The sequence below is a fragment of the Melospiza georgiana genome, chromosome 18 (genome assembly GCF_028018845.1).
Source record: "Melospiza georgiana isolate bMelGeo1 chromosome 18, bMelGeo1.pri, whole genome shotgun sequence".
In the NCBI taxonomy this organism is placed as follows: Eukaryota; Metazoa; Chordata; class Aves; order Passeriformes; family Passerellidae; genus Melospiza; species Melospiza georgiana.
In genome coordinates this window covers 5403025-5417702 of record NC_080447.1, presented here as the reverse complement: position 1 = coordinate 5417702, position 14678 = coordinate 5403025, and the positions used below count along the sequence as shown (strand labels likewise).

Genomic DNA, 14678 nt, shown 5'->3' with positions numbered 1-14678 from the left:
GCAGATGCTACAGAGCTCCTGAAGCAAAGCCAGAGTCTGCTGCTCAGCAGGCCAAGCTTTAGGAAGCAAACATCAGCAAATACTGAGCTGATCTTATTCTGGAGATGGGTGTGGCTTTGGGGACATGGGGAGTACAGAGGACATGGTGGGATTCGGGCACATAGCAGTGGGCCAGGTATAGAATTTTAACCTTTTTTTTGTGCAGAGTACCTATGTTTTAACTTTCTTTGTCCATTTTTTACATCTATTTCATCATCTAATTTTCAAGAGCCTGACAGATGGGACTGACCAGACTTTCCTGAAATGGCTTGCCTCAAGATTCAACTTACTCCTGGAGTTTGCTTATGGATCAGTATGCATCTTTCAGGACTGAATCTTCTCTGATTCCCATCCTTACAAGACCTCATCCTCAGATTATCTTTCTAAGAACAAAGAAGCAACACCTAGAATTTCTGTGAAACAATTTTCCAAGTTAGAACAAAAGCTGTATTATGCTGAAATTCAATAGAAAGGGAAGCCACTTCTTAAAGAGATGCTTTCCCCCATATACTACAAATTAAACCTACAGCAACTTTTAGACAAGAAGATGACTTCCCATTTCCTTGGAAAGGTGAAGTTTTTAGAGGTTTTGTTTATAAATTACAGAGTCAAGTTTTACACAAAAGAAATGTCAACCTGCAGTGTTATTTTCTGCTTGATCCACTGCTAACCTGAAGTCACCAACACAATCCTACCAAATTCAGGCAGCTGGATTTTAGCATGAATCCCTGTAATGCAGTTGTTTTCAACTACTCAGTTACTGGTAGAATTTGTGGCCTATGCTCTTTCACACACTTTCAAACCCTCTAGACTTCAAATGCCAACACATAATAACCTCAATACTCAAAAATTCTAAGGCATAAACAAAAGAAGGTCACCTTTCTCCTTTCTTTTTTTAACATATCAGTAATGGCATATTAGTGACTTCACCCCATAAAACAAAGAGAAATTTTTGCACTTAAATTAAGATTCCAGCGGCCCCATTCCATAGCAAGATTTCAGGATGATGACAATTTTGATTTTTTTGACCAGTACAATAAGATTCACTATTTATTAGTTATCTATCCTGCAATGAAAGTGAATAAATCTTTCTAGGTTTGAAAGCTTCTCTTTCCTCAAAAAGAGGAAATGAATGTATGTATTCTCAGAAAATTGTGCCTAAGGAAAACGATTTAATTTTGACTGCTTTGACCAAGTAAGAATTACAGTTGCAGTTCACCCTTTCTACTCCAATACTGATTCTGCTAAAAAGCCATTTTTTGCTTTCATCTTTCTTAGGTTGGTACAGAACTCAAAAAGGGAATGCTCAGCTCCTCATCACCATCTCTATCAGCTGAGTAAGGACAGCATCTTTCCCTGAAGTACCTAGAGTGAAAACAGGAATATTTTATGGAGTAAGGGGATTTTCCCTGGGTTTATTTCTTGCTGATTTTTCTCAGAAAGGAACTAATCCTTCCAAGAAACATTTACATGCAGCCCCAAACTATTTCCTTACCTTTCCTAAGACAGTGAGGCATGGCTTAGGCTCCAACTCTGGCTGTTCCAATTTCACCACTCCTACCCAGCCATATTCATACAGGTCTTCCTCATCATTGCTATTACACAGTCCAAGTGGATGCATCTGAAACAGAATCAAAAAGAAACTTTTAGCCAATCATTAGAATTCAAAACCATGCAGACATAAAAAATAAAAATAATAATAAACAACAGATTAAAGTATATTTGTTTTAAGTTAAGATACACCAGAAAAACTGAAAGGTAAGGTTGCATATATGAGGAATTCAGATATGTAAGCTGTCATCTTGCTTATAAAACATCATCTAAAAATCACATTTAATTGTTAGCCTAAGTCCTTTGCTCAGATATAAAATTCTTAACTACAAAGCCTCCCCTAGGTATTGCAAACCACCTTTCCTTGCAAACTGACAGAAATAATACAAACTGCTTGGCAGAGTCCCTTATAAAAGCTTTACACATCATTAAGATCCAGACCCCATGTTTCAGAGCCATTATCACCTTTTTTTTTTAAATAATTGCACAGTATTAAAAGGCTGTCATCCTTTGAAACAAGCCTGTCATGTAAGCCAAAGTAAGATACAAGGAACTTCCTAACCATTGTGAAGCATTCTCTATTGTTTTCTGAACCCAAATGATGTGGGGGGTAAGGCTATCATGAAGTGAGAAACTTCAGTCTCCTTTCAGACATTTGTGTTTCTTACTCTAGGCAACAACATGTCTTTGTTTTAACTTCAAATATTTAATCTGTTCTTCCTCCTTCCAACACTTGGTGTAGTCACTCTAATTACAGCAGTTACTCTAATTTTATTATGGCAAGGAGTTTCCTACACATCGTTTTTCTTTCCCAAATTTGCTGTCTTTCCTTAGGATAATATCTTTGTGTATAAACTAGAGTGTCACATATCTCACTTCTTATACTGTATACTGTCTTCTCCTTGTTCTTTTTTTCCTTGGATGTTTCACAGACCCTTGCCTGTTTCCCAGGCTTTAACATATATCCACAGCTCTGTGCAAAAAAAGTCTGTACTTCATCCAGTTTAGTGTCTTTCCTTAAATCTCAACTTTATCAAACTAGCTGAAGAAAACCAGGAACTGATACCAACACTATGACAACTCTGCTTTCTGGTAGCTGATTATAATAGGAGGAGATTATAGTGCTCAATAATTTACATATATATACCCCTCACTAATCCATGCAAAGCAGCACCATGTAATGGCCCCTAATCCTACCATCACTTCTGCATCACCAGCTTGTCGTTTTGTCCTTTTCTCCTTTTCTCCCATGTCTTGTACCCTGACTTCCATTTTGCAAGTGATACAATACATGGAGTGCTATTTATATTATCTTGTGGGGCCCTAACTTTCTGAATAACTTGGGTGATTACTGTAAAATATGGGAAACATGACAGTGAACTGACACAATACAGGGATTTTCCAACCACAAGTTATTTTTCAAGATTCATCACCAAAACACTCCAAGAAAAAAAAACAAGCCACACTGTACTAGGTAGGCTCTTTAACTTTTCTCCTTTTCTTTTTTTCCTAAATGAGTTATTATGACATGTTGCTGAGCTGTCTACCACCTCACATGGATGAACAATTTAACTTAGTGCAAAAAGCTTGAGGGAAGTACTATCACTGGCAGATGAACCACTCCCTAAGCTCAGTATGTGATGGATAAACTCTTCAGCACAGACACAAAAACAGAGGATGGAGTCAGGCAGAATGTTCTCTCCTAAACTGCCAGAGCAGATATACCAACATAATCAACCCCACAAAGAGTCCATGGGATCCTTCAAGCAAACACAAAGCTTTAATCAATATTAAGCATCTAAAGAAACAGAGAACCATTTCCTTGATGTAATTCCCTTGACATAGGGTATATCAACTGAGCTTTGAAACCATAACCCATATCTAAGAAGTTTCTAGTTCAAAATCATTGAAATATGCTGGGGCACTTTGCACATGCCTGAAAGGGTAAAACTGAAACCTGCTTTTATCCAAGGTTACAAAATCTGTATACATTGCAGAAGGTCTAAAATAACTTTATAAAGAGCTGCAGCAATTTTATGTGGGTTAGTGTTACAGGGCAGACAAACATTAAACCAACAGATCAAGAATACTTTGCTCTGTAACTCTATCACCTAAAAAGTCCTGATGATTAAAAGAGAACTTTCACCCTTTTGCCCTTTTTTTATGTCTGCCTGGATAAGGCATTATAGTATTACAAAATGCTGTATGAACAGCTCAGAAGAACTTTCTACACACTGTCTCATGTATAGAAAAGCTTTGGTCTTTTTTTCCCCAACCACAGAATAAATAACAGCTCTACCCACTTTAGTCCAGAAAAAAAGGACTAAAGAAGGTAGAAGGCCAAAAGAACAGAAAATTTTTTCCATTGCCACTTTCCTCAGGAATACTGTTATTCTGTACCAGCTTCCAAGTGTCAATGACCCTCTGGATCAGACTCACCAAGCACACTCTGCAGTTTTGTCCCTGGAAATCAGTATAAACCTGAAAGAGCTTCCTCTCTTCCTTTTACAAACATGCATTAAAGACTCAGAAAAACCCCAGAATCAGCACCAAGGCCAATAAGACATGGGCTTCAATGACAGAAAACTTTCTGTCCAGAAGAGCACTCCAGCCCTCCAAGCCACAAGCAGTTGGTAGATTCTGCTTGGATACCACAAGCTTACATTGTAGTGATCTCTGTAGATCCTGACAGATAAAATATACTGTAATTTTCCAAACCAGAGATATCAACTAGAAGTGCAACAAGAGCATGTGAATTTAATAATTCAAGCTGAAATACTGGTGTTACTTCTGATTAGGTGCCCACATGGAACGAAACACCATTCACTGGGGCTGATGGTGACAGGACTCATCCAGTGCAAGTGTATGCCATGTTCTCATGGTTTCCTGTCACAACACAAGTGAATTAACTACTGAATCACAGAACACAAAAAAGTAAGGCTAAATGAAAACATTTATCAGGCCCAGGGAGGATCCAGGGTGTTTCTCCATCACAGACATCTTTTACTTTAAATACACGAAACAAAAGAGATAATGGACAACCTACAATGGCAACAATAAAACTAATTATTTTCTGTGAGGTAGAAAATTATCAGTAAAAAGCAAATTCAAAACACTACAGTGCACGAGCCTCTAAAAAGGAGCAGGACTATTCAGTCTTTTTGTGAAGATTTAAACTCTTTATTGCTGTACAGCCTGAAACAACAGACACTCCATATAGCTTTCCCACCTGGAATGCACTTGGCATGGATTCATCTCTGTCCACATGAATTCACATTCCTTCACTAGACAGGCTTTTGAAATAAAATTTATGGGGTTTTGCAGTGCTCAAAAGAAAACATAAAAAACAACTCAACCTGAATAGGAACTCCATCATCAGGGAGAGCTTTCTCCTAAACCAGGTGTAGCCTCTGGTAGCTGAAATGAAGAGATTCCTTTCCTGGCTTAGCCCAGGTGGGTGGGAGCAGAGCCTGGTAACTCAGTTCAGACTCGAGACACTTTTGGTTACCCAGCCCCTCAGTGTCCTGCCACCACTTCCAGCTCTTGTTTCCTTCCTCCAATTCCCTTTCCCAGGGAAGCTTCTTCTAAAGGAAGGATCCAAAGTCTGAAGTGTATCAAGGCTCAAGTGAAATTAAGGCAACCAAACAATGTGTTTTACAGGAAGCACAAAAACCATTAGTACACCTCTGCTGGGAGCTCTGTAGTAAGCAGCTCCCCTGTCAAACTAGACATATTAAACACAAAAATTGGACTGAGTGTACATGCTTTATCCAAAATGCAGTAAGCCACCAAACAGATTTTGAGCAAATAACAACTTCATTCACCATAAAGTACTAGAGGTTGCAGAATGTCTGATTCAGAGACAATCCAGTATTTTGGTGCTAGACTCACCAGAAGTTGGATGAAATAGATATAGGTAAGAAAGGGCACAATCACAAATACAGAAATATTCCTTGGAGATGCAAAGAATTGGGAAACCATTAGGAGCTCAAACTGGCAAGAGATGTCAAGACTAACAAGTATATTAACAGCAAGAAGAATTTCAAACAATAAATGCCTGCTATTGAATGGGGTTGGCACAAAGCAGTAACAAAGCAAGCAACCCACAGCTGTAAGGAGGATGGAGTTAGGAATCACCCATGCAAACCTGGCATAAGGTGTCCAAGGAATCAGAGGATGCCTCCAGATATCTAATTAGAGCTGGCTGCTGTAATTGCAACATCAAGCTCTATTATTTTTCACAGGTCATGGAGATTGGGGGGAAAACCCCTGATGCCAGGTAAAGAATGCCACACTCATCTGCAAAATCCAAGAAGATCTGGGAAACCTATCTCCACTTACTCTTCTGTATTGGCACAGCAAGCTGTTACCAAAACCTGATTTAAGGTTCTTGACTGCAATATTCCAACCCAGCATTACTAAGACTCCACCAGAAAGAAAAGGATAAATCCTTAACTCCACTGTGTCATTGCTGTTTGAAAAAGGCTTCAGTAGAATGTGCCATTCCACATAAGCAATCCAAAACTGTACAAATAGGGGGAGGAATTTTTTAAGAACTAAAGAACAGGGTTTCTTTTAAGAAAAGTTAGGCATTGCTATTGTTTCTGCAGCCTCATGATAAAACATGAGGGCTTTTTATGCTGGCTGCAGCTGGAACACAGCAGCCTTTTTGGAAAAGGTGAAAGCCAGAAGCATTTCCCCATCCCTCTGCAGCTTTGCCATGCAGAGAAGAATGTTTATTCCCCAGCACAAGTAGAAAACTCCATTAAAATATGGTTTCTTTTCCCTTTCAGGCATATTTTTTTCTGTTTTCAAGAAGTACATCCTGCAAAAAACCCAAACTGCCACAAAATGTAACATGATAGGACCTGGGCATTTCAGCAGGGCGCTTTTCTTGGCTATCAGTTGTGCCCATGCTGTCCAAGGCAGTGGTCAGCACTGAACCCACAAGTGGCTTCCACTCAGCTTTCTCTACAGCAAGAGCATCAGGCATTCCTGAAATCCTCTCACAGTCCACTTACTCCAGGAAGCATGCCAAAAGGGATGATGAGAAATCCAGTCTGCTGTAATTGAATGTAAAACCAGAGATTCTCAGTTGAGCACATCCACCGTGCAGGAGAGGCCAGGCAAATTCTACAGTGCAGACTGGCCAGTGCTGCACAAAGCCCACCAGATCCTGGGAAAAGGAGCAGTAAGTTTTGAAGAGCAGCCAAAGGAGGTTTTGTTAACTAGGGAACCAGATCTTAGCACTGATCTAGTTCATCAGCAAACTCAATTCACCTGTGCCATGGTCCAGCTTCAAATCCCTCAGGAGAGGAGGAGAACTGCCTGAAAGACATTGCCAGGCATCTCCTGCTAGGACTGTCCCAGCTCAGAGACACCACAGATACCCACAATATGTGCACAGTAACACATGTTTACAAACCTGAACTCAGCACATTTGCACCAGATTTGCTGCACAAGCAGGGATTGTACTGCCCAAGCTTTGCAGCTGAGCAATCTATTGCAACAAGGCAGCTGGACACTAATTATTCCAAACACTGCAAAGGAAGCTCCTGGTCCATTCAAACAGAAAACTGGTGCATCCTTCCTTTAAAGCATCTCAAAAAACAAAACTCCCATGAAAAGATGCACATACTACACACAATTTGAATTTCTTCTCTCAGAAATTTAAGTGCTTTGATTACACTGAGTTCTCCTACCATAGTATTGACAGACCAAAGGAGAACAAAGCCATATTTACACTTGTGGTTTCCCCCCCACTCACTTTAAATTGGTGGAAAGATGCTGGCAAAAAGTGAAGGCATAATGTCACTAAGGATGGGAGAAACCGGAGAGAAAATTTGGAATAAAATTATACCTTCATAAATTACTTTCAGCAGAAGAAGGCCAGTAGCTACATGGTAAAACAGAAGAATTTCTGGCTCTATAACAAACAAGACAGACCCCAAAACACACTAATTACCAAAACTTTAGACATAATCATAACTGGCTGGGAAAAGCAGGAAAATCTCACATCTCAATAAAAACTGCATTTGTCCCATAGCACTCAAGCCAAGACTTATAACTGAAAATATTAGGTCACTGCCATATAATCTCCTTGGCTTTAACTAAAGGCCTGATAGGAAGTTACCAACACTTTGCAACTAAGTTTTCTAGCAGAAAATGGAGTAGGAAGTATGAAAACAACCTGACAAAGACCGTACAACATAATGGGATTTGTTCAACCTTAGGGAGTGTTTGGGTCCCAGAAAGAATGAATACAACTATTCAACAACAGAACCCAAACAAACAACAACAAAACCAAACAAAACACTAAACCCCAAACAAACAAGCTACCAAACCCAGCTGATGGAAGCTGTTCATACAAGGAACCCTAAAAGAAATTTCCCTTTGCATTCCCTTGCCAAAGGCACACAAGATGCACACTTAGGAAGTTTGGCTGGGATGAAAATTCCAAGACTTTTAGGAGGGAATCAGAAGACAACACACACACAAGTGCACATACCAGAAAAGGTAGGATTTCATTTTACAAAATCACACAGCTCTGAAAAGTCTCAAAACCATTTATATGTCAATTGTATTTTAGCAAGTAAGTTTAACAGATTGGCAAATCTGATGCTGACCCAAAATTTCACAGTTCTGTGAGACTCCAGACCAGCAGTGACTGTTCTTTGCAGGTGCACACTGATTTCAGACATCCAAACTCACTGCAGTTCATTTTTCTGACACCTGAACTGGTCTAGATCCTGGCTTTCCAGGCAGTCCTGGATGTAGTAAGAGGTGACCTCTGACAAGAGAAGATTTTATTTTGTGTATTTTGCAATAAGCTACCAACAAGCAGAGCTGGTTTGCTTGCATTCAGAGAGCTTGTGGGGAGCTTTGCTAGACAGAGAAGGGTAGAGAAGGAGAGAAAGAGAAGTTAAAAATAACACAAATTATTTCTGTGGCATCATTTGCGTTAGAAAGTGAAGATCCAATTACACAGCAGTATAAGGATATACTAATTACATCTGCAGCTCACAGATCCCCCCCACACCCTATTCTTCTAATTTTGGGTGGAATGCTGCACTGAGGCATTCCAGCTTCATACACAGGTACATCCAGATTATTTTCTACATGTTGGCTGTAAAATACCCTCAAACATATAGTAATCCTGCCTTTATTCATCAATATTCCACATCCCTCAAACATAAATTACTCCTGCCTTTATTCATCAATATTCCACAATTTCAACTACCACTCTGCTGCCCTTGCCACACTTCGATGAAGATTAATTTCATCATTGAGAAAATCTGAAAAAGGAGATGGTGAAATTTGTGAAAGTGTGTAAACACAGTTACTTACAATGCTCTGTCCTAAATAACCTCACCTGTTCACCTTTCACCATAGTGAAAATTGGATGCTTGATCCCCTTTAATACCAAACTTCTTCCCCTACAGCTACTGCCCCTATGAGACCCTCATGAAGGATATTCTCAGTATTTAGCAAAATCTCATTGTTTGGATTTCCAGAAGTAGTGTCCATGGAGAATGTGACCCAGGCACAGAGCTCTGGAGCATCCCTTGCCATCTCACACCACAGCCTTCATTAACAAGGTGTTTATACTGTCCTGTCCCCAAGAGGAAACATTCACTGGGGTGAGAGGGAGGGAAGAGGGACAGAGAACATGCACACAGAGAAAGGCTGCACTATAACTAAGAACAATATTGTACTTAAAAAGAGGGATGGGGGAAGGGAACTAATGTGAGTAGACTGTTACAGAAGAACATAAAAATCCTTACCACAACACTAATCAAACTTCCTTTGTCCTATCTACACATACCAAGCAGGAACTCTGTATTTCTGCCAGAAACCATTTTCCATATGCATGACAATATTTTATCTATATAGAGAGGTAAAAGCCACAGAGAGGGAAAAAAAAAAAAAAAAAGGTGAGAATACAGAAAGAAATGAGGCTTAAAATGCACAACACTCCATTCCATCCCCCTTCCCCTCACGCCAACCTCTCATCTATAATCCAACACAAGAGAGACAACAGGCAAACAGCAAGAGGTCATCTTCAAAGGGCTGGTTGCCAAGGGAGGCCAGTGGAAAGAGCGAAGGCATGTCCTCATCAAAGTCCAGCAGCTGTGGGAGAGCCACAGAGGTGCAGCTTCCCCTGGGGCTGCAGGGAAATTCAGAGATGGAGGATAAAGCTGGAGCTGGCAGGGTAAAGTGGGCAGCTTTGCACTTTGCTGCAGGGGAAGCACAAAAGAGAAGGGTTAGGATATTTTAATCCTTCTCTCCACCCATTTTTGCACTCCAGATACTTGAACTGCTGTTTAAACTCATCAAGATACGTAGTGTGAAATATGCTGCACTAGGCACAAGGCAGCAGCAAGGATCAGTTTTCTACTCAGTTCAAAATTTAAATTTTGTCTCAGTGACTATGCTTAGAAGAGGGATGGAAAAGGTACAGCAGATAATGCACAGACAACTGTAGTTTCATTACTGCTCACAGAAAACATAAATACATCTTCACAGCTGGAGCCTGGGAGGCAGTCACACAATAAACACTGCCTGCAAACTCTATCCAACAATATATGTGCTATTTTTCTAGGAGACACTGTGGAATAACAAATAACAGACTCCTAGCTACCTGCAATATTTGCATAAAAATTAGAAGGCAACATAAGAGCAATCCCAGACTCTGCTTTTCAGAATTCTCATAACTTTTTGAGGCATTTTTATTAAATATGCACATTATGACCAAATGTAAAATTAAGCCCCTAGCCCTCAAATACAGGAAAAGCAGCTGCAAATGCAAGAAGTGAAATCTAACAGATGAAGTAAAATCTGAATGCAAAGAGGACAAAATTGCTGGATTATGAACAAAAAAATTAAAAATTCAAGAAATAATTAAAATTTTAACTTTGCAGTTCTATTTTAGAAAACTCATTTTTCCCTGATAGAACCAGCACTTTATTCTATTTTTCTCTTCCGTGTCTTAATTAGCTGACAGAGCTTAAAAGCAGTTGTTGAATTATCAAGTAATGGTAGGATAGAAATAATTTCATTATATTTACCTCCCACATCATGGCCAGTATCTTCCCCAAAACAGACAAAGAAGGGGAGCAGCTGGCATCTGCTAAGGATGAACAGACACAATTCTTGAGCGTGTGTTTTGGAGCATGAAGTTTCAGTTGCTGTCAGCACAGTGGCAGCCTGAGTGCTAATTCAAATGGCACCAAAGCTACATGGTTTGAACAAATCCTCTGGGTTGCAGTACAAAAAAAGCTGACAGCAAGAAAGGTTTTAATATTTAGAAAATTCTTGATCGCTACTCTTGACTGCAATCAGTCTGGAAGTACCATCAGGGAAGGAAAAGACAGATACAGTCAGCTTTAGTCAGGATGAAAAATAAGTTTTCTCAAGGCTGAAATGTAATAGTTCACAGCCTAAAGATCAACTCTGTTTCTCAGTTTAGTATGGGAACTGAGTTTTGAATATTTACATCCACGCTCTTTTGAGATTCTATGATCTCTGGCCAATAGAAAAGTCCCTTCAGCCTCTGCTGCACAAGATGCTCTTTAAAGTTTTTGAACATGATGAAAACTGAACAGCCGAACCTAGAACACTGATTTTGTGTCTTTCAGAGTGATGTGAGAGACAAACAACTCCCCATCTCAGAGATGTGCTCCCAGCTCAGTGCTGGCATAAGGATTTCCCAGCTCCCAGAGCTCACAGCACACCCCGAGGCACAGCCCCAGCAGAGGTGGGATTCCAGCTGTGCCTGCTCTCACTGCCCAGACCAGACTTTCCAGCACCCACTCTTCTTCTCCACACTCTCCCTCCCACACTGCATTATTTCTAAGGAATTGTATTTATTCCTCTGTCTTGATATCAAAGTCCCTGTAGTGCATGCTCTGTTCAGTCTTTCCTCATTCCTCTGCCATAAAACACCCAGTTCTGACCCAGTCTCCTGCAAATCCCTCCACACATCTCTCTCCAGACATCAGAAGAAGAAAAATACTGGAATCAGCTATGGGTATTATGGGTCTTCATTACTTCTTTGCTATGCTGGTATTAGTTAGACTATTTAGGACACCTCCCCTTACCTCTTACGTTTGCACAGATTTCTCTGCAGCTTTAACCTTCAAGATTTCTAAATTTATAAATAGCTGACTTGAGGATAACCATCATATTCTTGTGTTGAATTTTGTCATAAATTACAAAGCACTCTCAAGGTCTCTACATTTAACTGCAGCTTACACTGCAACAACCAAAAGATCTTCCAAGAAAATCCTTGTGACAGTTTACAATCTGAAGGTAGTGTTAGTCTTAAACTGTTTCTCAAAGTTTGCCTTTTTAGTCAGGTTCTTTACCTTTTATAAGCCATTCTGGACCAATACACAAACCAGTAAAGTTTACAGAATTCTGTTTCCAACTCCAGCTGTCACAAGCCTTCTCATATCCCTGTTTCCCCACTTTGTGCTCCAAGCTTTCCTCTCCAAAACTTATCTTTTGAACTTCCCTTCATCTGATAACCTAGATTACTTCAATGGATTTGTACTCAGCTTATGGCTTCTGCCCATGTGAAAACATTTAAATGTGCTAGGTAACTTTTAGAGGGAAAGGACCCAAAAGGGAAAGCAGAGGTCTCCAAATTGGTACTGTTGGCTTCTAAAGTGTCTCCTCTTTCTCCAGCACCAAGTTCTCAAGAAATCACTTCCACAGCACCATTCATGCTCCGCAAAATCTGGCAAAATCCAAACATCACACCTTGCTAATGCCCTTCTTTGTCAGCTCAAATCAGCACAATCTCTCTGACCTATATCCTGTGGAAATAAGGTGAAGCCAAAGTCTCTTCTGTGGCTGCACAAGATGAGGCTCTAGAACAGGATGTAACAAGAGAACACAATCTCCTTTACTGGAGAGTGGGATGCCCCTGCCCAGAGAGGAACTTTAAAAGAAGTGCAGGCCTGTATGTAAATCAGGTGCCAAGAGTTATTCCTGAAAACATAATATTGGGGTTTCTCCATAAAAGAAAAATACCTGCTGCACTGGGTTCTCCATTTCAGGCAAAGCAATGAGTAATGCACTGTTCCAACACTTTCCATTACAAGAATTCCGTGCACATTGCAATCTTTCGTGCTGGCAGACAGAAAGCACTCAAATCCACTGGGGAAAAACGCCCTTCTTAAAAACTACCACCTGATGGCAGCCTGTGGCTTCGCTCCTATTGTTCCAAGTGGCAACTGGCAACCATTTTGAGTGAGATTAGCTCTACCCTGAGTCACCACTGAAGAATGCTCTGTACTAGAGAGAAGGACTTGAAAATAAAAAGCTATGCTTAATTCTAACGTAGCACGTCGCTGAACTAGTCCCTGCAAACATTTCACACGCTGTGAAATCCATCCTCCCCTCTTTCAGGCCTAATTTGTTTTGTTTTGCACAGGAAATAACCAACACAAATGTAACACAGGCTCCACAACTCAGTCCAGTGCACAATTCATGCAGATCAAAAGCTGACTTGATGGCCAGTTTCACTCCCTGCTCACAGCCCCTGCTTTGACATCCTGAACCAGAATCAGAACTATTCTGCACTCAACTAATTATCACTTCTTTGCTCGTTTTCATTTATCAAAGGGACTTGGCAGGAACTTGGTGCCTGGAGGATTCAATTAATGTTACTTAAAGTCAAATGAACAATAATGGAAGTTTCTGGAATTCTGGAGACCCAATGCACTCCCTTTTCATTACAAGAGGTTTATTACAAGAGTAAAATTAAATTCCACTTTAAATAAAAATCTACAAAAAGTGATCTGTTTTACAGAACAGTGAACCAAAACAGGTTTTCTCAGCTTTTTCTGAGAAATATTAATGTATATACTTATCATATTACAGCACCCTATGTATGGGTGGAAAAAAACAGGTAACAGAAGTCTCAAAGTTAGATTTTTACCATAATTAGAATAATTAAAATAATGAGCCCAATTCAACCTTAAATTTCAGATGCTTGTGCTGTATTTCGGGATACATCAGAAGTTCTTCCTCCTTTTCCCATCTTTTTCCAGATGATTCCTCCTTCATACAGTCACTAATCTATTCCCTCAATTCTCCTCTCTTCCTGACCAGCCCTTCACCACTCCACTCCCACCCCATGCTGCCCCCATTTTTCTCATCCAGCTCCTCCAGCCCTCATACAGCCCATGCCAATAAATCCAGTCAAGCCCATTGGCTTGGGTGTAGTGCTGTGTATCTCCTGCTGGCACACCCCAACACTGAGGTATGCCTCACTGATTGGGAAATTAATGCTGTAAATGCACTCCAAAAACACAGCAGTGAGGGCTGAATGAGTTCTGGCTGCAGGACATTCCCCTCACATGTCAGGAAGTTTGGACAGGGCAGGGAATGAAGTAAGATACTATGAGAAAAGAATATACAGTGTTGTGGTTAAGGCAGCTGAATGCTTCCCAACAGATGGGATTGCTTCCTCTGCCACAGGATTCCTGTGCAATGTTGGGCAAGTCAAAAGCAGCCATGCAGGGTGTGCCCAAAAATCCAACCAGCACTGTAACCTATCCCCAACAGTTGCTAACTGCAGAAATTCGGAGAATATGAAAAGCAGAGAAAATAAGGAATGATTATGCTTGAGATACAGCCTCTTCATTATGGCTATCCATGATTAAGACCTCCAGAACTGATATTTCACCCAAAATACTGTGTTTAAGTAAGCAAATCATCTATGTTCCATGTTTTTACCTAATTCCTTTGGAATGACACACATACTTATGGCTTTTACACCATCCTACAGCACAAAGCACAACCTACTGTTTTTAAAATGTACTTTTTTTGCTTTACAGTAAAGCTGTTTTGTGAATTTCACTGAGAATGCTCTGGTAATCATATTGCAAGGACCAATCAATAATTGTTCCTTAATCACTGTCTTGGCATCAGACTACTCCAAGTCTCTTGTCAACAGCCTCTTTTCCAAACTGGTAAAATTCGGGTCTCTTTCAATGAATGTCACACTGTTACAGGACTCAGATGATCCATAACTTGTGATTTACCTGCTCCATTTTCTACTCTCCCCTTCCACTTTT

The 14678-nt window shown here is 40.2% G+C and overlaps 1 protein-coding gene across 1 annotated transcript in view; it reads right to left on the bottom strand.

Moving 5' to 3' along the window:
- The window catches only part of ZNRF3 (zinc and ring finger 3), a 65870-nt gene that overhangs the window by 28901 nt on the left and 22291 nt on the right, over positions 1-14678 (bottom strand). The window contains exon 2 of the mRNA XM_058037097.1: positions 1535-1660. Within this exon, the coding sequence (XP_057893080.1) occupies positions 1535-1660 (126 nt within the window). The remainder of the gene's footprint in view (positions 1-1534; positions 1661-14678) is intronic.